The following is a 22,931-nucleotide window of genomic DNA, read 5'->3' as shown; positions in this document are numbered from 1 at the left end:
TATATATATATATATATATATATATATATAAATTAGAGGTGCGTATCCCATCATAGTAGTCGATACGATACGTAATTAGATATTGATGCTACGATATGATACGTATCTAGATACAGAAGTTTTACCAACGGTTTGTTACAAAGTTTGACAGTCTTGTCTGTAATTTATTATCTATATTACTAATATTGTTCTATTTAAGCACTTCACACTTTACAGTGCTTTTTCAATTTATCGGGTTTAAGCAACTGAATGGCAGTTGGCAAGAAAAGTAAAATAAAAAGTTAATATCTGTCTATCTATTTTGTTATTGCTAATTTGTTACTTTGCATGTAACGTTTTTGATAAAAGAAATGAAGACAACATGTAGTACTCAATACTCATCTTCCTTTATTGAATCATTAATTTTAGGAAAATTTCTTTATTAGAAATTCTGATTTTTTCTATTCAAAAGACTTACAATGTTTACTGAAAGCTTGCCAGATTTCGTAAAGATATATAAATCGTATCGGACGATGTATCGATACAATCGTATCACGGCTTCACGATACGATACTCGTATCGTATCGCTGTATCACCACACCTTTAATTTATATATATATATTTTAGGTGGTGGTAATAATCGGATAAACTGGCTTTGAAGTTCGTTTCTGGAGATTAAAACATTTCTAGAAAGTTTCTTTTGTTATCTTCTGAAACAACAACAACAACAACAAAAAAAAGAGTTCTAGGTTAATTTACTTATCTGTTACTTTTCAGCATATACAAAAAATCAAAAATCAAGGAGGAAATTTAAGTTGGAATGTCATCTTTCTCAACGAACAATTCATACTGATTTATGTCTTAATAAAGTTAGAATTAAAGCCATAAATAGTAATACAACAGAAAAGTCTGAATAAACGTATTCATGCTTATTACATGGTGTAAGGTTGTTGTAAACGAAAGTTTTTTTTTTTTTTTTACATATTCAAAACAGTGTTGATGAAAAATGAAAATAATATGCGTATTACGTAGTTTTATTCGAGGATCATACCTTACGCACACATTCTGTCAGAAATAGGAACTACTTTCAGGAACACATAACCTAGTCATTTTGGAGGTATGCAAATTAAATAGCTATAAAACGCTCTAACTTAACGAAATGACAAAAGTAATTGATTATTGCACAAAACTGACTCGGATTATTCATCATTCAAATGGAGTTATTGTATTACAAAAATTTTAGCATAATAACAAATATTCATTAAATTATTACTAAATTAGCTACACTAACAGAATAAGGACAAAATACTACTTTTTTCAAGGTGTTGGAGAATGGAATCGGTGTGCGTGCAGCGAAAGTTGTGTATTAAAAGACGCTAATAATTTGTGGAATTATTAATAAGAAATTCTGAGTGAGTACAAAGTAGATTGTATAACAATATTTCAATCACACTACATCTGCTATATCCAATTTCAAATTGAGGGTCTCTGAAAACTTCAAAGGGGCCAAACATATACATACATAAATAACGAGGCTTACGTGAATAAAGTTACGGGAAATCACATACCAAAGAATGCCTCTCAGAAACACAAGCATTACAATGATCTACTAGGGATCAAACAGAGCAGATATCATTGATGTCGTGATACACATGACTAAATGACATACCAAAGAATGCCTCTCAGAAACACAAGCATTACAAATGATCTACTAGGGATCAAACAGAGCAGATATCATTGATGTCGTGATACACATGACTAAATGACACTAATGTAGATTCATTAAATCAATCCAAGATTTGTTTTAGGCAACACGTTTCATGCCTATTTTGTCATTTCATACGATATACAAAATACGGTGATGTGAATTGAACCATTGTTGGAGACACGCGTTTATGTATGTTATCGGATTTGTTAATAAATATATATAAAATTTTCTTTAACTGTTTTACAGGCAATTAAAATATATGATACACTTTGACTAAATATAGGGCTGCAGAGTTTAGTGGCCGCCATCTTGGGAATCGTTGTGTAATAAGGATATAAAATGTCATAAGGGATCTATCACAATGTCACTATATATGTGCAAATACTCATTCAAGTTTAATACTGGACATTTTAGACTGTTAGTAGCACCCGCAGCTTGTTTGCATTGCTTAAAATAGTGTTTACCTTGCTAAGACAATTTGATTTGTCAGATAACGTTATACTACTTCTATTCATTTTTACAAAGCCTTTTCAAAGACTAAAATTGTTTTTTGCGAATAAGGCTACTTCAAAATTTAATACTATATATATATATTACATAAGAAATAAAACTATTTACTGAACTTACGTTCTAAGTTTAATAGTTTCTAAAAATGTACATTTACACACGATACTTATTTAGCAATGTATGTAATATACATATATATAATTTAACTCACTTTTATAGGCAGCGACTATAGGAGATCCACAAAAAACAAGACTTTTGTTCCCTGAATCCTCATGTTTTGTGGAATGTTAGTTGAAGTATAACTTTAAAATATATAATTATTTTGATTAATTTACCGACAACTAGATATTATAAACTTGCGAATTTTGTAACTATATGTTTGAAATATATTTCTGTTTCTTAGGGAAGACTTTGAACCTTAGCAGGAAACCCTGTGAAGATGCTACTGGCGAGGCGGGTGTATGTATGTTCAAGTGGGACTGTATCAATGAAAATGGTGTGTTGCTCTCTACTTGCACCAATGGATTTTTATACTTAAGTTGTTGTAAATTTCCTCCTTCTGACATAACGCCTACTTCCGTAGAAGATGGCATAACCTTTGACAACCAGCACTATAGTACAGCACAAGAAGTACCAGCAAAAAACTCAACAGATGTTTCAGTGTCAGTATTAAATCAAAAGAGTGTTCCACTTAACCTGGAATCAACAACATTCTCTCTCGTAACATGGACGAATTTCAAAGAAGAGAATTCCGTTAGTATTTCTTCTAGTCTCGCAAACAATGTGAAAGTAAAATCAACATCCCCATCCCTTCAGCTAACAAAAAGCTCATCCATAGAAGCAGCACTAACTCCAACTTCTATGAATGCTGTAAGTGGTCCTTCAGAACTTACTTCCACTACAACATCTCCATCCACCAATCCTGTACATCTAAACTCTTCCGTGGTTCAGCAGTTGACTGATGTAATATTCCACAACAATGCTTCGTTCGCGGTAAATAACAATACACCTGATTCTACTATAGTTGTAGATATTGGTAAAACTGGTAGTACTGTTGGAGATACATTTGCTTCAACCGCTATCTCCTCGACCTTCATAGAAGATGAAAGTAGCACAGGAACAGGACAAAATGATGGCAAAACGACTACCGATAACAGTACCACTAACTACGTCGAAGATAATTTATATGTCACTACCAATTATGATATTCAGGAAACTCTTGACTCCAGTATTTCTAGTGACGTCAAAAATATTACTATTTCAACGAAGTACCCTAAAGTTTCATCCAGACCACCACAGACAACGACAAAACCTCCCGATGAAAAGGTCACAAGCATCCAGTTACCGACATCACATCTTGATTCCAATAAATTTCCAGCTGCATATATTCAACATATTGTCACCCAGCTAGAGCCAACTGAACACTTAACCGACGCCAGCACAAAACCAAATTCTGAAGATGAAACTCATCTAATAGATACAAGTATATCTGGGTCAGACAGTGAGCAAACATCACTGGACCTATCAATGACTCCAGAACAACAACCAGATAAAGTCTTTTCAGATTCCAATAACCCAGTAACGACAGTAACTGAATCAGTAATCACTGAAAAAGATCCTACATCAACAGTTAACTTAGAAAGTATGTTTTCCAATTCAAATGCCATTTTTATTACTCCAACACCTGATTCTGAATCATTAATTCCTGACAAAAAACCTACAACGCACAGTATGGTAGTTAGTTCATTCACAACGAATTTTAACAACCATCTTCAGAATGTAACATCACCTTCTGATTCTGAATATGATAATTTTCAGGTGTTGACAGCTAATGAATATCTACCATCGATAGGTCCTGCTTTTGACACATTTGAACCATCTTTATTTATGACAACAAAATCAATTGTGAACATAGATGGCAGCACAAGTACTGGTCCAACTGTAAACACTGTTACTAATAGCACTGCAATTTCGGTACCTAGCAATTCATTAATTACGGTAATCCATAAAGTAGCAAATAATAATAGTCTTGGAACCTCGTTTGTCGAGACGAGTAGTACGACACTATTAAAAACAACAGCGATAATCAGTCCTGCAAGTACGAACGTAAATACTGGAATATCTACGACAGTCAGGGCAACGACGACATCTATCACTCCAACAACTTTAGCCCCTGTTACAGGAACTAAACATAAATGGGATTACAGAAAACGTAAGTCAGATTTTATTTCACTTAGTTTTAGACAGCAAATGGCAAAATATGACTGCTCTAGATGATGGCGATTCTAATATGAAGTATTAGTTCTGCTTAGAACTATGTTTAAGTTTAAGCTCTTCTAATACTTCTCAGAAGACTTCTCAACACGTGTCAGGAGACTAGACTCATTATCAAAGAGAGGGAAGGTAATCTGTCTTACGTGTCTATTTCTGCATATGTTCGGTATGTCAAATTTCATGACAAATGAATTAATGACTTATCTAGACTACTGGTCACATTCAGAAGCAGACATATATGCGCTAGCCCTGACCATGTGTGACAGCCTAAAAGTGAGATTAGCGTAATTCAAAGCTTGTTACATCCTGTTTGAGTATAATGTTTGACCAAGTACGAACAATCTGTACTGAAATGTTGGTAAAAATTAATTGAATAAACTTAGATAAATATATATCCGTTTTATGAGTTATGAAAGGGTTACAGCCATACTAACTACACATTATAATGCAGATACTGCAATGATAGATTTTGGACCATATGTCTACTAAGAAATAGGTAGTCGTGCCTGTTACTTGGAAGCTTCGAGTCTAGTAGGTAAAAAGTGACGAAATATGAAATGGGAAAAGAACACTCAAGTGATATTAACACTTTCAGCATGGGCTCAGTCCGTTAGATCGACCTCATAACCATTGTGTAACATACACTTATTAATTTAAAAGTTATAGCATGAAAACTATAACAAGCATGCTTGTTATAGTTTTCATGCTATAACTTTTAAATTAATAAGTGTATGTTAACGAAATTTGGCAGGTTATCAGTTAACATTACAATGCTTTCATACGCAAAATATTAATGCTTAAGGTTTGTTAAGCAAAATTTCTTATACCTTTTCTTTTCACTTGTTATCTATCCAACATGCAAAGTGATTTTCATTTTAAGATTAAAAATATTTTAATGCATCAGAAATTTTTCAAATTTCACATGCAAAATCTTTATAATGTCCAGACAGTTATCAAATGTTTCTTAAGGAAACACTTTATATTCTATCCTTTATTTTCACTAATGGATCTCCACGTGTTCGATAGATTTGACCGATCTCGTAACCAACATAAAAATTAGAAATTAAATATAAATTATGCTTCTTTCATTCCAGAATGACTACAAATTATAACATGAAACATAAATGTTTAGATTAAATAGCTTAAATCTCATAACATTATACATTTTTTATTTTTATTATATTGACCTTTCAGCCGTTCCTGGCTAACATTACAGAAGTTGTAATAACGCGAGGCACATGCATTCATGTTACCGTATCCAATAATATAAAATTAACCTTTAGTCTTTACAAAGTGACACTGTCTTGGTCGTGTTTTAGTAGACTAATATTTAGTAAAATACAGTAACATTTTAATTATTATACATTATATATGTATATAGATTATTATTATTTAGAAATAAGTTATTAAACATATTTTTTGTAAAACAAAGAAGCATACAATTATCTCTTCTAGTTACAACCTTTGTACTCAGTTGATGCTTGACGTAGGCTGTTAAGACTTTTACAATTTCGCACGTGGAGGATATGAAACGAAATATTTTTTTCAGGTTTTATATATACAGTTAAATAACCAAAAAAATCATAAATTACTATATCGATATCATAGAATTCCCCTGTAATTTATCAAATTTAGTAAGTAAGATGAATTTTGGCCAAGTGATTAGGATGCTCGACTCCCAATCTGAGGGTCGCGGATTCGAATCCCCGTCCAACAAACATGCTCACCCTTTCAGCCGTGGGGATGTTATAATATGATGGTCAATCCCAAGAGTCGTCAGTGGTTGGTGATGACAAGTTTCCTTACCTCTATTGTTGTAATGTTAAATTAGGAATGGCTAGTGCGGATAGCCCTCGTGTAGCTTTGCACGAAGTTCCAAACAAAGCTGTATTTCGGTCTAAAAAATATGAAATTTGATGCAGACTAAATACACAACCTACCTGCTTGAAATCTTGGTTTAGAAAGAATGAGAGGGGTTCCCAACATTTTCAAATGGCTGAGAAAACCACTAGAGGGACATTCTGAGCTGTCAATTGGTTATTCACATGTCATATATTGAAGAAATTGTATATAAGGGACCGTTTCCAAAAATCACAAATATCCAATTTGAATCAGTGCTGCATTCAACATATCATTCATATTTATTTTTAGATCAAAATACAGCTTTGTTTGGAATTTCGCGCAAAGCTACACGAGGATTATCTGCACTAGTCGTTCCTAATTTAACATTGTAATACTAGAGGTAAGGAAGCTTATCATCACCACCCACCGCCCACTCTTGGGATACTCTTTTACCAACGAATAGCGGGATTGACCATCACATTATAATGCCCCCACGGCTGAAAGGGCGAACGTGTTTGGTGGGACGGGGATTCGAACCCGCGACCCTCAGATTTGGAGTCGAGCATCTTAACCACTTGGCCAAAATACAGCTTACTTATTAAGCTTGATAAATTATAGTGGAATTTTGTGATATCGATATAGTAATTTATAATTTTTTGGTTATTCAATTATATACATAAAACCTAAAAAAATTATTTATTTGATATCCTCCATGTGCGAAATTTTAAAAGACTTAGCAACTACGTCAAGCAGAAACTGAGTACAAAGGTCGAAACTAGAAGAGATAATTGTTTGCTTCTACGTTTTAAGAAAATTAAGTTTAATAACTTATTTCTAAATATTAATAATCTGTATACATATATAATGTATAATAATTGAAACGTCACTGTATTTTACTAAATACTAGTCTACTAAAACACGTCCAAGACGGGGTCACTTTGTAAAGACTAAAGGTCAACTATATATTTTATTTCCTATTTTCTTATGTTGGTTACGAGATCGGTCAAATCTATTGAACCCCATAGAGAATTAATAGTGAAGATAACAGATAAAATATAAAGTTTTTCTTTATGAAACATTTAATAACTACCTGGACATTATATAGATTTCGCATGTGAAATTTGAAAATTTTCTGATGCATAAAAATATTTTTAATCTTGAAATAAAAATTACTTTACATGTTGGATAGGTAACATGTGAAAAAAAAACGTATGAGAAAAACATTTCTTAACAAACCTTAAGAATTAATTAAAAAATTTATATTATGTGTTTGAAAGCATTGTAATGTTAACTCATAATCTGGCAAATTTCGTTAACATACGCTTACTAATTTAAAAGTTATAGCATGAAAACTATAACAAGCTCAAAATGGTTACGAGGTCGGTCCCAGGGACTGAGACGTGCTGAAAGAGTTTTAATTAATAACTTACGAACACAAAATTATAGAGAAATGGCGATATTTTCTTTCCAATATTATAGGAAGAGTGGCTAGCTAATAAATTATTTTATCTTACAGTTGTTAATTTATATCTAAATTGTGACTTTGTCTTACCCTCAGACTGTGGAGTTCGGTCTCTAAGGCCTTATGGTAGAATCGTTGGTGGTCGTAATTCTTACTTCGGACAATGGCCTTGGCAGGTAAGTCATACATTTAGATATGCATATATATATCTGTGTGTGTGTGTGTGTGTACTTTAATAGCAGCAAGAAATTACCAGTTTTAGTATATTTATTTAAAACCTTTATACAAAATTCAATAATTTACTAATCTTGTGTGAAAAATGCATCTATTTTAAAATATATCACCGTTGGACATAATTTTAGTTGTGTTTAAAAAATCGTTAAATATTCTAACAATGATTTGAATCGTAATACTTCGGTTGTAAAAAAAACAGTTTTATTTATAATGATTGATATTTGATTTTAGATATTTTCACGTGATTGCAAAAACATTTACTTTGAATATCAAATGGGATAAGAAAATACTCTTCATTTAGAATGAAAATTTCTAAAGCCAGAAATATAATGACCAGTTTAATATTGTAATTTCCTAAAATAACAATTCTAATCTTCTTCATATTCAAGCTATTAGTTTATATTTTCGGAACTGAACACACCAACCATCAAAAAACAAATATTGAGATTTTGCCGCCAGATACGGTAACATAATATGTGACTTTTTTCAGCACCAGTAACATTTAATACGTTTTGATAAAGCACAAATTTGCTCTTCTGGTAAAATAATAATATCGGGTAGATTTTTATTACAAATTGAAGAACCAAGGCAAAACAAATAGTCCGTCATAACTGAGGCCTTTGGCGATGATATATGTACGCCTAAATACGTTGCATAAATATTTGGAGAAACTCTTAGAAAGTTTCAACGATACTTGATTTAATGATTTAGTTGTATACTCGAGAAATCAGAAGAGTATTTAGCATAGCTTTCTTTAGCATGACTTACTCTTTCCAATGTAACATCAGGATTTTGATGTTCTTAAGGATTGTTGCGCCACAAAAAGTTTTTTTTTTTAGATTAGATTTTAGTTGTTTAAAGTTAAGCACAAAGCTACACAATGGGCTATCTGTGCTCTGCCAACCATGGGTATCGAAACCCGGTTTCTAGCGTTGTAAGTCCGTATACGTACCACCTGGGGGCATTTAGTTGTTGTTTTTAGTTTATTTAGAAGTATCAAAACACGAAGATAGGTGGAAATCTTGCGCATTTTATTTGGAAAGTCTGTTCATGCATGTGTATAAAAAAGTACAATGGCCACTTCACTACTACATTAGCTTTTCAAAACAAAACATTTTACATGTGTTACTTCCAAACACCTCTATGAACTACCAAAACAGTCAATAAGTTAAACTTTAATGTGCTGATTCACAATAAATAATTGCATATAAAGAAAGAGAGAATATAACTTTTCTGAACGACTTTCCCGTATAAAGATAGCAAACACAGTTAAGAAATAAAGTCGACATATGAATCGCATCCTATTACACTGAAATCGCCAATTAACACTTAGTTCAAGCCATTTCATGGTCTTTGGTTTGATGTTTACCAAAAATAAATTAGTCACGTTTAGATTAACGCTTGATTATGTGCTTAAACTCTCAGCAAAAATCTTTCAAATTTCCAATGGAAATAGTATCATTTTTTATTTACCTTAATATTTTGTACGCCGGTAGGATAACGGTAAGTGTAAGGACTTACAACGCTAAAATCCGCGGTTCGATTCCCCTCGGTGGACACACCAGATAGTCTAATCTGGCTTTGCTGTAAAACAAGCAAATTTAACAATGTCAGTGAGGTTTTAGTAAATAAAGTTTTTAAATTTCTTTATTTTAAATTATATAATAGTAGATAGATAAATATTTGGCAATATTGCCGACACCAAACCATTTGTAATATATCTGAAATGGTATTATGCTGAACAGAGATAACAATATGAGAGCCCCCGGTTTTTTTTTTTTTTCGAATTTGCACGGTGTCGTTCGTATAAACTAGGCCCGGCATGGCCAGGTGGTTAAGGCGCTCGACTCACAATCTGAGGGTCGCGGGTTCGAATCCCCGCCCCACCAAACATGCTCGGCCTTTCAGCCGTGGGGGCGTTATAATGTGACAGTCAATCCCACTATTCGTTGGTAAAAGGGTAGCCCAAGAGTTGGCGGTGGGTGGTGATGATTAGCTGCCTTCCCTCTAGTCTTACACTGCTAAATTATGGACGGCTAGCGAAGATAGCCCTCGTGTAGCTTTGCGCGAAATTCAAAAACAAATAATGCGGCAACTTAGAGCAGTTTATAGATTTTTGTGAAAGAGGTTGCATTTTTCAGACAATGTTACGACGATATTATCAGCTTTCTAAACTTACATTTTATAAAATTGTACTCTTACAATATAGCTAACACACTGTAGGATTGATGATTCGTGTAAGCTGTAATATTGTGAAGTTTTATTGATATTTTTGGGAGTTTGTTTGCTGGTCATCTTAGGTTATTTTTATGGGTTTTTGTTTCTGTAGGTTTTGGTAAAGGAAGCAACGTGGTTGGGACTGTTCCAGAAGAATAAGTGTGGAGGGGTGTTGCTAAATTCTAAATACGTGATAACAGCTGCTCACTGTCAACCAGGGTAAGAATATCTGTATATGTAACCGGAGTTTATTGGAAACAACAAGACTTCAAGTACTTTTAAGATCTGTTCATTAAGCAGAATGACTAATATAAAGATTAAGTTAGAATAAGTTTAACAATATTATTTAGGACTCAAACTTAATATAACGCTAAAGTCAAACATTTAAATTATGTAATTCGTAATACGATATAAACCTAAAAAATAAACATAATTATTTAAGTTTTTCACATTTCACTTTTTACACCTAAAACCAATATAAATTTGAAACCCAATGTTTGCTTTTATTTGAAATTACAATATCAAAATATTATATTTTAATTTTGCTTGTTTTAATAGTTATAACTCAATGATGACAAAATGCTAATTTATGAAGGCTAAACACAAACTTTCTATTTGGACTAACATTTGTATAAAAGTTTCAACGGTTTTTTATTTCAACGCTAATTCACTATAATTATCTTTCTCAATTTACAATATTGCTCAAAATGTCGCTTGACATTTTGCTTGATTAATTCTTTTTGACTTTCGAATCAGAAATGAATAGCATACATTTGAGGTCCTTCTTATTGTCTGCTACAAATCTTTATTCCGTAGGCATCAGCTGGGCTGGATTACGATAGATTGTTTGCTTGTTTGTTACGGATTTCGCGCAAAGCTACACGAGGGCTATCTGCGCTAGCCGCCCCTAATTTAGCAGTGTAAGACTAGAGGGAAGGCAGCTAGTCATCACCATCCACCGCCAACTCTTGGGCTACTGTTTTACCATCGAATAGTGGGATTGACCGTCACATTATAACGCCCCCACGGCCGAAAGGGCGAGCATGTTTGGTGAGACGGGGATTCGAACCCGCGACCCACAGATTACGAGTCGAGCGCCCTAACCACCTGGCCATGATTACGATAGCCAAAATTATATTTGAAAATAATAATATCCAACTTTATTTCTTCTAGAATTTATTGATACTAATTTCCGACCAGAGCAAACTACCTACTTAGAGCAAAACTAAAAATCAACCCGATAAAGAGTATAACTAATTAAATATACGTTTCTTACGTTCTTACTTATAAATGTTAGAATTCATTGTTTTATCACTTGGGTACATTCTCGATTAGATTTGTCTTATTCTTCTGCGGCCCGACATGGCCAGGTGGTTAGGGAGCTCGACTCGCAATCTGCGGGTCACGGGTTCGAATCCCCGTCACACCAAACATGCTCGCCCTTTCAGCCGTGGGGGCGTTATAATGTGACGGTCAATCCCACTATTCGTTGGTAAAAGCGTAGTCCAATAGTTGGAGGTGGATGGTGATGACTAACTACCTTCCCTCTAGTCTTACATTGCTAAATTAGGGACGGCTAGCGCAGATAACCCTAGTGTAGCTTTGCGCGAAATTAAAAAAACAAACAAAATTTATTCTTCTATTATAGAAAAAAATCGAAATTTAATTAGTAAATACGTCAGTATGTACCGAATCACATAAAAATAATTTCTGCGTGGTGTTTGAAATTTGGAATACATAATTCAAATAATATTTGATAAATATAACAATATGACATGCTACAGTGCAACAAATCTTTCTTTTTCAAACTCTGCATAAGAACGTTTAGGATATTTCTTTTAAAACTGTAGATGAACAAAATGTTGAAAATAATATCTCTTACTATATTCGTTTTCCCTACTTCAGATTTAGCAAAATGTTTAAATTAACTCGGCAAGTGTGCAATTTGTTAAAATTTATTCTCTAACTGTAGTTGCACAATTAACGTCACCCGGTGAGTCAACAGTAATTTTACGGACTTACAATGCTAAAATCTGGGGTTCGATTCCCCGCGATGGACAGAACGCAGATAGTCCACAACATCAACAGCGCAACTAACTTAAAATTATATTTTCTAAATCTGCATTGTATTTAGTTTTGTATTATTTATTACTATTTATCTATTATTGTCTAATTTGTAGGAACGTTAAATGTCCACCACTGGGACAGTGGTAAGTCTACGGATTTACAACGCTAATATCAGGGGTTCGATTCCCCTCGGTGGAAATAGCAGATAACCCGATGTGGCTTTGCTATAAGAAAACAAACACACACAAACACACTCGAACGTTAAATATGCATGATATATGAGTATTAATTGCACACTTTAGATGTATGCCTATTATAATACATTTTGAAACTGAAAAGGAGAGATAATTCAGAATATGTTATAAGTTTTTAATACAGATTTGAAAACTAAGTGCACATCCTGTTAGAATATTTTTTTATATCGTCACCCCCACCCCCAGTGGCACTGTGGCAAGTTTGCGAACTTATAACGCTAAAATACTGGGTTTCAATACTTCTGGTCGGCACAGATAGCCGTGTAGCTTTGTGCTTAACTACAAACAAATTTTTATATCGTTAAATATTTATCCTGTTGGGAATATTATTTTCCAATTGTAAAATAAAAGCGTGGAATTTTTATATTTTGACAACGTGTCTACAATGCTAATTTTATTATTGTTCTGTATTATGTGTAGCATAATTTGAATAATTCATAAATATATATTTGTCAATAGCAGGTGCAGAAACTGTCATTTACTATGTTAACGATTATTAATTTTCTTAATTAATTAAGAGTTATTAATCATTGCAGATAACTGTATTTTTTGTATTTATCTATCTTATTTAAAACGGGGGCCCGGCATGGCCAGGTGGTTAGGGCACTCGACTCGCAATCTGAGGGCCGCAGGTTCGAATCCCCGTCACACCAAACATGCTCGCCCTTTCAGCCGTGGGGGCGTTATAATGTGACGGTCAATCTCACTATTCGTTGGTAAAAGAGTAGCCCAAGAGCTGGCGGTGGGTGGTGATGACTAGCTGCCTTCCCTCTAGTCTTACACTGCTAAATTAGGGACGGCTAGCGCAGATAGCCCTCGTGTAGCTTTGCGCGAAATTCAAAACAAACATTATTTAAAACTATTATTTTATATTAAAATACAACGTATTTTGTAGGTTTCTGGCATCCCTGCTGGTCGTGCTTGGAGAACATGACGTAGGTGGGGATTTGGAATCTTTGAAACCGGTGGTGAAGAACGTAAAGAGAATGATTGTTCATAGAAACTACAACGCTCAGTCTTTTGAAAATGATTTGGCGTTGTTGGAGCTGGAGACTCCAGTCCAATTCCAACCTCACATTGTACCTATCTGTCTCCCAGAAAATGAAGAAGACTTCACTGGAAAAACCGCTTTTGTGTCCGGTTGGGGAAAACTTTTCCATGGTAAGCATTAGTTTGTGTTTTACAAAAGGAATTGTATAAAACATTTATGAAAATCAAACAGAAAAACAAATAAACAAACAAAAATCAGGGTATTATTTTCCTCTCTAATGATTTCCATATAAATCTGATTTGGTTTAATTGTTTTATAAAACAATTGACCAGAAATATCAGATTGGTTCTTAAGCTTTCAGTATAAAACACAAATAATCTGGGAATTTAACCACTTTATCGTTAAGAGTGAACTGAACCAGAGTACAGTCACATATTGATAATTTACACTGTGATTGGTTGTCATTCAACTCATCAGGAAATGACAGACCAGCGTAACTGTAAATGTCAGCAAATGTTCCTCGAAGCTAGAAGTAGTGGTATGGTACCAGCCATGGTTCCAAGGACAGATATACAGCATGACAAGCGTGTAAAAATAAAAGTTTTGGTTGGGCACGGATGCTGCATATAACAGATGTTGAGTAAGGTTCCATGTTTCAGTAGAATTGTTAATGATAGAAGCAGAACATCGAAACTCTCCAACAGTGATGTTAATAATAGAAGCAGAACATCGAAACTCTCCAACAGTGATGTTAATAATAGAAGTAAAAAACTGAAACTCTCCAACAGTGATGTTAATATTAGAAGTAAAAACTGAAACTCTCCAACAGTGATGTTAATAATAGAAGTAAAAAACTGAAACTCTCCAACAGTGATGTTAATAATAGAAGTAAAAAACTGAAACTCTCGAACAGTGATGCTAATAATAGAAGTAAAAAACTGAAACTCTCCAACAGTGATGTTAATAATAGAAGTAAAAAACTGAAACTCTCTAACAGTGATGCTAATAATAGAAGTAAAAACTGAAACCTCTCCAACAGTGGTGTTAATAATAGAAGTAAAAAACTGAAACTCTCCAACAGGTCAATCCAATTTGGTATTGTTTGTTAACAGTATAAGACAGTTTGTTCGACAACGTAGAAGACAGTGGTATTACAGTCAATGAATAACATATACTTTGAAGTAACACAAGTTTGGGATTGCATTTCAGCCAGGTATATTGATGATCTACACGAAGCTGATGGCACCATAACTGCTGAGAAGTACACGTAGGTTCTGATTCATCATATTATTTCCTCAAAAATATGATTCATCGGGCGACTATTAATTTTCTAGCAATCAAATGATCCAAGCGTATAACAGATAGGTTGAAAGATATATTGATGTAAAAGACTAATGGAACAGCTAAAACCATGGTTTGGTCTGCACAAAGTCTCGACATAACGTTTTTTGAGGCTTTATAGACTTACATAAAAACCGAAAAGTTCAAAAAAGCGACCATTGTTGAATAGTGGGAAATAATACAGGACATTTGGAACAAAAGTCCTTAAGCGCACATTGATAAACTGTATGGCAACATTAAAACAGTATGTAATGTTTTGGATAAAGCAACTGACTTGCATTGTACAATATATTCTCTTTTTCTTCAATTATCTTCTGCGATAATGTTTTGTACCATTAAGTAAATTCACCATCTAGTTATCATTATTCGTTACCTGTGACTTGTGTATGTATATCGCTTGTGTGCTTCCGTAATAATTTTTATTACCGTGCATCAACATAATTTTTCTCGCTAGGTGGCCCTGTTCCCGAAGTTTTGCAGTACGTGAAAGTACCCATAGTGAGAAACAGTAAATGCCAACAAATGTTCCTTAAAGCTGGCCATATTAAAGCAATAAGAGACAACTTCATCTGTGCTGGATACGAGACTGGTGGCCAAGATTCTTGCGAAGTAAGTGCTGTTCAAGCATAACACTTGTCCTTCTAATGTTTTATTATATAGCAGTTCCAACGTATTGAACTGAAGAAACGTTACTACTACATGTACTATTTCATTGCTATCTCAATCATCTCTTTGAACTACAAAATCTGTTTGTTTTTTATATAATACTTTAATAGGCATGGCTTAATAAGGTTTTATTCATTAAAAGATTGCATTTGAATTGTATTTTTTTTACTTAGAATACTTTATATGAGGTACAAAATTTCGAATAGTGTCTCTGTTAAGAATAATATACACAACTAATAACATATTTGGGAAAAAATCATATCAATGAAACAAAAGTTATAATTCAATTTCCTATGCTTACTTTTACATTTAGGGTGACTCTGGAGGACCACTGATGGTGCAGAGAGATGATGGTCGTTGGGTTCTTGTTGGAACAGTTTCTCACGGTATTAAGTGTGCAGATCCAAACCTACCTGGTGTCTATATGAAAACGACTGCTTATAAACCTTGGATCGAGAGTATCCTCACTTCATGATCTTCATGAAGATCTATGACACTTGCTGATTGACTATTAATGACTAATAACGCACGCACAAGAGGCCCTCAAGGGGCAGATGTTGGCCAGACCAGCTTCTAGAGAAGTATCTGCATTAATATAGTTTACACTGACCCGGTAGTTTCTCAAAACATTAAATATGTATTACAAGGACCTTTGGAGTTGACTTGGAGGAACGAATCAGTTCCAACAAACAAAAAGCTTTATCTCTACAATGTTATCAAGCAACATCTTGATTCTGGGAATGTTGAAATGTTGCATTTTTACCCAGTTTCTGTGTAAAGAGGATTACTGTGAACTTTGTCTGGAGAACAATTCAATGAAATATTATATATATATATATGAAAATATCTTTTGTTTCTTGTCTGTTTCAAAATGTTGTGGTTGAAGTTTACAAATACTACAGTCTCTTCTATTATATTAAACTTCTATAAAAAAAAACACATGCATACCAGAATTTAAATGTTGAAAATATCAGTCAAAAAGCCAAAAAATGTTCATGATATACCAAACACAATATATCTGGGTGTATATTGAAAATCTTTACTTTTATCATGGAAGTATTATTGGAAAAATTGTCAGATTTCTCTTATTTAACATTTTAGGAAAACAAAACAAAAACAATTAAAATTAAAACGTTTGCTGTTTTATTAATAAATAGATCTTTCTTTTCATTTTGACTCTCAACCAGAAATAAGTATAATATTTACCTTTAAAAATGAAACAAATTTCTCTAAGTAAGTTGTATACTTTAGAGGAAAATGAGCAGATCATAAATTTAAAGTAACTTTGTTTGTTTGTAGTTAAGCACAAAGCTACACAAGGGGCTATCTGTGCTCTGCCCACCACGGGTATCGAAACCCGGATTCTAGCGTTGTAAATCCGCAGATATACCGCTGTGCCACTGGGGGGCTAAAGTAACTTACTAAATATTTTACAAACACTTGCACATCCACTATATATATTTTTTACTAACAGTGGATTTTAAATAGTTTATATGTATATATATATATAGGCTCCAATTTTTACTGTAATATGGAACTTGCACAACCTTTCCTTAAGTTTATAACTAACCTACTGATTGACTTGTCTGTTTGTGTTTGGTGATTCGATATGTATTTTTGGCAGCATTTTAGTCTTTTATTATGAACATCAGAAATAGATACTGCAACCATGATGACGTATTTCCTAAGACTTTGTTGCTTTTGTGTGTAATAATGAACGTATATTAATATAAGTACTATCTGCCGGTTGTTAGAAATTAAGATGATAAAGATTTGTCTCGAAACATATCCTTCTTTGCTATTTTGAAGTCCAACGCCTTTATCTTAAACGTTTGATAATACCAGACACCAATGCAGGTAAATATAACAGTCAATTGCTATTTGCTCTGCAGGTTACAGTTTTCTGGATTCTAATCTTTTATGGTTAGAGTCGTTTAAAGAAGACATTTTTGTTTCCGATTGCTAGCTATAATATCAGGAATATATCAGTGGTTTGTTATTCTGTACATTAAAATAAAGACAGATCGTATCAAGTAATGAGTTTCTGTTTAAGAACTTCACGTGTTCTGCCAGTTTTGAAGTGTGTAATATATTTTATTTAGGCTTACGATTTAAACGAGGAAATAGTCTGAATTAAAAAAATAAATAATAAATATGTATATACATTTCTATATATACATATCTATATATATATATGACATCATAATCACATAAAGAAAAAAAATCCTCAAAGACTTATAAACCCTCATTTTTTTTTATAAATTTAAAGCTGTAAAGAAAACATTCGTACAGGTAAAACTGTAAAAAAAAATCTATGGGAGTGTTATGTCGTTTTTTTTTGTTTTTGTTTTAAATGAAAGATCAATTGTAATTTTACCATATCATCATATCGCTGTGTTATTCATATTCGAAACGCTCTGTTAACAATAGATTTACTACAATCGGATGTTTTACTAAAGCTGTTTATAAATGCCTCGATTTAATCCTTAGCGCAACTGGTATTCTCTTCTATGCTTTAATCATAGTTCATTGTCTTGGTTTAACATTTTTATTTTGTTTTATAATTTTTGATTGGTCATGTAAAACGTTTCGAAATTGAATGCATAAAAATATCTGAAAAATAGATGAATATTGGTCATTGGAGTGGCTGATTTATCTAACTGTTATTTCTATTACACAATAGATTCGATACTTGTATATGTTGCGTCCTTGTATAGAATTTAAAGTGTGGGATTTTCTTCGCTACTTTTTAACAGTTATTAAACGAAACTTGATTCTAATATGTCTCAGTCATTTTACAGAGTAAACCTTCGAATAATTTTGAAATCAGCAGAAAAATATATAATTCATGGAATATCTGTTTCTAGAACTCTCGCGGCAACTCGTGTAATGTAACTGTGCTTGTTAGTTTTGTTTCATAAGTAATGTTTCACGTGACAGAGAGTGCTGTTTATGTGGACGAAATATAACATTTCATAACAACTTAACTTAACGAATTCTAAAAGAAACGGATTAAGTATCTTTGTTACACGGTTTATATGTGTATAAAACTAAACGAACGTAAATTACAGTCAACTGGTACATCAATCAATTAAAAAAAACAACGAAAAAACGTTTTTGTTACATACAATGTATTATAACTTTTGTCTTCAAATAATTTCATAATAAAAGTTTCATGAGCAAAGTAAGAGATATAAGATCATATAGATTTTCATATCTGTTTCGGTGGTGTGAACAAGTGATTTTTTTTTACAATAAAATCATTGTATCAAATACAAAATAAATAATGCGTTGTATCAACGTTTAACATTTTGACAAACGTTTGGCTTATCATTGCGCCATCTAGTAGCATTCTTAGTAATTATAATTTAACTAAGCTATGCAACTTTCGGTCATTGTTTTACAGATCAAATTTCAAAGTCATGAAAGCAATACATATAGAAGATTTACTCTGATAAAGAATACCTTAGATCCACGTATAACTAGAGCTTCCATTTTAATGACTTATGATAAGCAGGAAGTCAAACAGAGATTAAGGAAGTATGCGTATAGGAGTAGCTACTTTTCACTCAGAGTAACACCTAGGAAGCTATTCACAACTTGCTTGAAATTTGTATGTTCGTCTCCAACAAGTTCTGTATAAGACCTCTGATCATTTGTAAGGGACTTTTTTATTATTACTAAATTAGTTTACACGGAAATGTTGAACAGACGAATGTAAGTTTTTCCATGTGATTTTTGTTTATTAGAAAAATACTTTATGTGCAAGTTATGTATGCATACTGTCTCGAACGTTAGGGTTAGATTAAGAAATAGTCTAAACATTAAAAAAGATCTGAATTTTTTTTATAACTCCTCATAATCGTTATGGAACATTACACGTTTACAGATAGTCCAGGGTCTCTGTCGTGCGTGAAGGCTTAGACTCAGACAGGTTTTTCTGACTGCCTGCCGACGAAAGCTTGCGAAAAGTTCCCAAACGCTAACATAAAAAGCACCGCATGTTTGATATGCTTGTCAATCCGTATAATAAGTACAGTTTTTAAGGTTTGATTTTTTTAGTTATATAATAAAATATCCCATAATAATCGATACCTGCAGTATAAATACGCATCTTGCTGACAAGATCTTAACTTCACTGAACATGATTATACACTAATTATCATAGGCAGCGGAACCGGGGCACGTGCCCCCCCCCCCCTCTCCAATTTGATGAGGTAGCGAAGTACCATTTTGACTGGGAAATAAAGACTTGTGTATAAGTATTATAGAAAGCCGCTGTTTCAGTTTTGAATTCAGTGGTCACGATTAACATAGCAAATAAAGTGCCCCCAATCACGGGCTCCCCCCCCTCCTTCAATTCAATTTCCACTACTTATGCTAATTATTTAAACTTTAAATATGAGTCTTGTTTTCAAACTGTTTAATGAATGAACTTATGAGTCGTTAACTAAAGTGAATTGATTTATTAGAATTTGTAAACTGGAATTGATTTATTCTGACATTAAGGAAAATTACCTCAAATTAATGTTTTTAAGAGTTACTGTTATAGTTTTGTGTTATTGGAGTAATTTTCCATTTCAAAATTACATATACTACGGAGTTAAAATATTTTACACATGATATTTGATATATTTAACCTGAAACGACGCCACATTGGACATAAAGGCTAAACGACCGGGTCAAAGATCTCAAAGTTCAGGCATACCCATCCTTTATTTAAAATTGCTGACCAGAGGGAGAACAACTAGTCAGTAACACTCGTTGCTTACATGGGCATTCTTAGCTGAATACTGTGACTGATTGTTACTTTTAAAAAGCGCCATCAATTGAAAATGCGGAGCGTATTCAACGCCATATACTGGTTCAAACCTTGGGGCCTCTGATCCACAGTCCAACTCGCTAACTGCTAAGTCATGTCCAATCATAGAGGGTGTCTGAAAAGGTAACTGTGACCACATACAACAAATATATTATTTATATCATGTCCCTGCAATAGAGTAAAAGTCACGCAGTTACGTTTAAAATTTTATAATAATGTTCTTGTTCGCATTTGAACAATAATCGAATAAGATCAATACCGTAATATACATCTCTCGTCCATTTCACAAATAAACCAAATAATATCCTTTAGAAACACATTTCTTTCCAGAATTGAGTTAAGTTTTGAAATATAATAATAATTTGATGCCGATATAACTCGAAGACGAAAATCTATGTTTTTATAAATTATATTAAAAAGATAACACAAGTATCACGTGAAAAAGTATTTAATGTATTATATGCTTCACTGCAAAACAACTGCTATGTACATCACATTATTCTAAGTCATGATAATTGGCATTAGTAATTTTGTAATTGAACAAAGTATCAAATTTTATTAGTAAACGAAAATCCTTTTGTTTGTACGTTCACTTATGACCAGAAATAACACAACAGTGAAAAGTGAAACTATATATATATATTTGTAACTAAAATTTGATCCCTTATGATGTCTGTAAATTGTCGCTGCATCAACTACTGATTGAACATATTAAGAATTACAATAAAATTTCGAATATATGCTTTCCGAGAAAATATCTACTTCAGGAAATATACCTGATATAATTGTTTTATAGTTATATATTAACTGTTGACTTTCAAGTTCTGATATCGAACACAACCGGTCTTTTCAATTGTATATATAATAAGCATTAAAAATAAATTTTCGTCTCCCGCGGTAAAGGAAGTCTCATTTTCATCCCATTTCCTTATAAAGGTTTATATATATTTATTTCTGGTGAGTATTTTTTATTTTATTTTTTTTTGTTTTGTTTTGTTTTTGCGTTTTTGTAACAGGATACTGTTTTTGCACAACAGAAAGGTTATTGTACGTTTCCAAGAAGATCAGTAATAACTCAGTATATCTCGTGCTGCCATCTACCCAGTTTCATTTGAAGTTTGTTTATGAACTATTGCTAAGTCATTTGACTTTTGCTGTTTGCAAGCTTAACAACTACATTCTGGTGGCACGTTCTTTTCCAAAGAATAAATTTACAAGCCAATATACTGTTTCAAACCATAAAGTATAATTATGAATCCTATGTGACAGTATTTGTGTTTGTAAGTAAAATCAGCGAAGTGTTGGGATCACGTCAAACATTCGACATATGCGAATCATCTTTAATGACAGAAAATATATACTCCAGCAATAACGTTTCCAGGTTTATGACACTTTTAGGACACACTTAGCACAGTTCTACTTAATTACAAATCTGTATACAACTATTTAGTCATGAAAAAATGTGGGATTAAGTTTGACACTTAATTTGGTTGATTGGTACATATTGGTTGATTGGTACATATTTTAATAGGAATCCTAATCTGTAAAAATGTGGGATTAAGTTTTACGCTTAATTTGGTTGATTGGTACATATATATATATTAATAGGAATCCTAATCTGTAAAAATATGGGATTAAGTTTTACGCTTAATTTGGTTGATTGGTACATATATATAATAATAGGAATCCTAATCTGTAAAAATATGGAATTAAGTTTTACGCTTAATTTGGTTGATTGGTACATATATATATATATTAATAGGAATCCTAATCTGTAAAAATGTGTGATTAAGTTTGACGCTTAATTTGGTTGATTGGTACATATATATATATTAATAGGAATCCTAATCTGTAAAAATGTGTGATTAAGTTTGACGCTTAATTTGGTTGATTGGTACATATATATATATTAATAGGAATCCTAATCTGTATCAAACTATACGTAAACTTATAGCTTCACTTAAAGTTTTGCTTAGCTAACCTTTTACTTATCAATATCAAGCGCATTATCATTATTTATTCCACCTGACAAGAAAAGGGAAAATAAAAACATAAACAACTTGTTATTCAGCACATAATGTACATAGAGACAACTATATACATATTTAGTTTCAAAATTATTATTAATTCTTACCTTTTTCTATATAAACGTAGATTTTTAAATACAGCAAAATCAACTGTCTACATTTGGTTTGGAAATTACTAGAAACACATTTTTGTCTACAGTTTAACTGAATCAAATTATTAATTAATGTTATTAATTTTTGTGGTTGAACTTTTATTGCATTCGTTTGTTGTATTCTTTCATAATAATAATTTTTATTGAATATGGAATTAAATAACTTTTAACCTCTTATAAATTTTCATTTGATCAGAGCCATGATTTGAATCTTTAATCAACAATCACATTAAATGAAGACCACAGTTCCGGGATAGTAGTGAAATACGGTGTATATCATACCAATTTTTAGATTTATTTCATATATTCTGATTGTACATTTCTAGAAACGTTTTCTCAATATAATTTGTTTGTTTGTTTTTGAACTTCGCGCAAAGCTACACGAGGA

General features: G+C 32.6%; 1 protein-coding gene across 1 annotated transcript in view; it reads left to right on the top strand.

Annotated features, from left to right (window-relative positions):
• The window catches only part of LOC106460368 (transmembrane protease serine 9-like), a 65,743-nt gene that overhangs the window by 2,883 nt on the left and 39,929 nt on the right, over positions 1-22,931 (top strand). Inside the window, exons 2-7 of the mRNA XM_022387077.1 lie at positions 2,598-4,406; positions 7,869-7,948; positions 10,336-10,442; positions 13,440-13,705; positions 15,331-15,485; positions 15,856-16,000. Coding sequence (XP_022242785.1) covers positions 2,598-4,406; positions 7,869-7,948; positions 10,336-10,442; positions 13,440-13,705; positions 15,331-15,485; positions 15,856-16,000 — 2,562 coding nt within the window. The remainder of the gene's footprint in view (positions 1-2,597; positions 4,407-7,868; positions 7,949-10,335; positions 10,443-13,439; positions 13,706-15,330; positions 15,486-15,855; positions 16,001-22,931) is intronic.

The sequence above is a fragment of the Limulus polyphemus genome, unplaced genomic scaffold (assembly GCF_000517525.1).
Source record: "Limulus polyphemus unplaced genomic scaffold, Limulus_polyphemus-2.1.2 Scaffold760, whole genome shotgun sequence".
Classification (NCBI taxonomy): Eukaryota; Metazoa; Arthropoda; class Merostomata; order Xiphosura; family Limulidae; genus Limulus; species Limulus polyphemus.
This window is presented reverse-complemented; position numbering and strand designations above follow the sequence as displayed.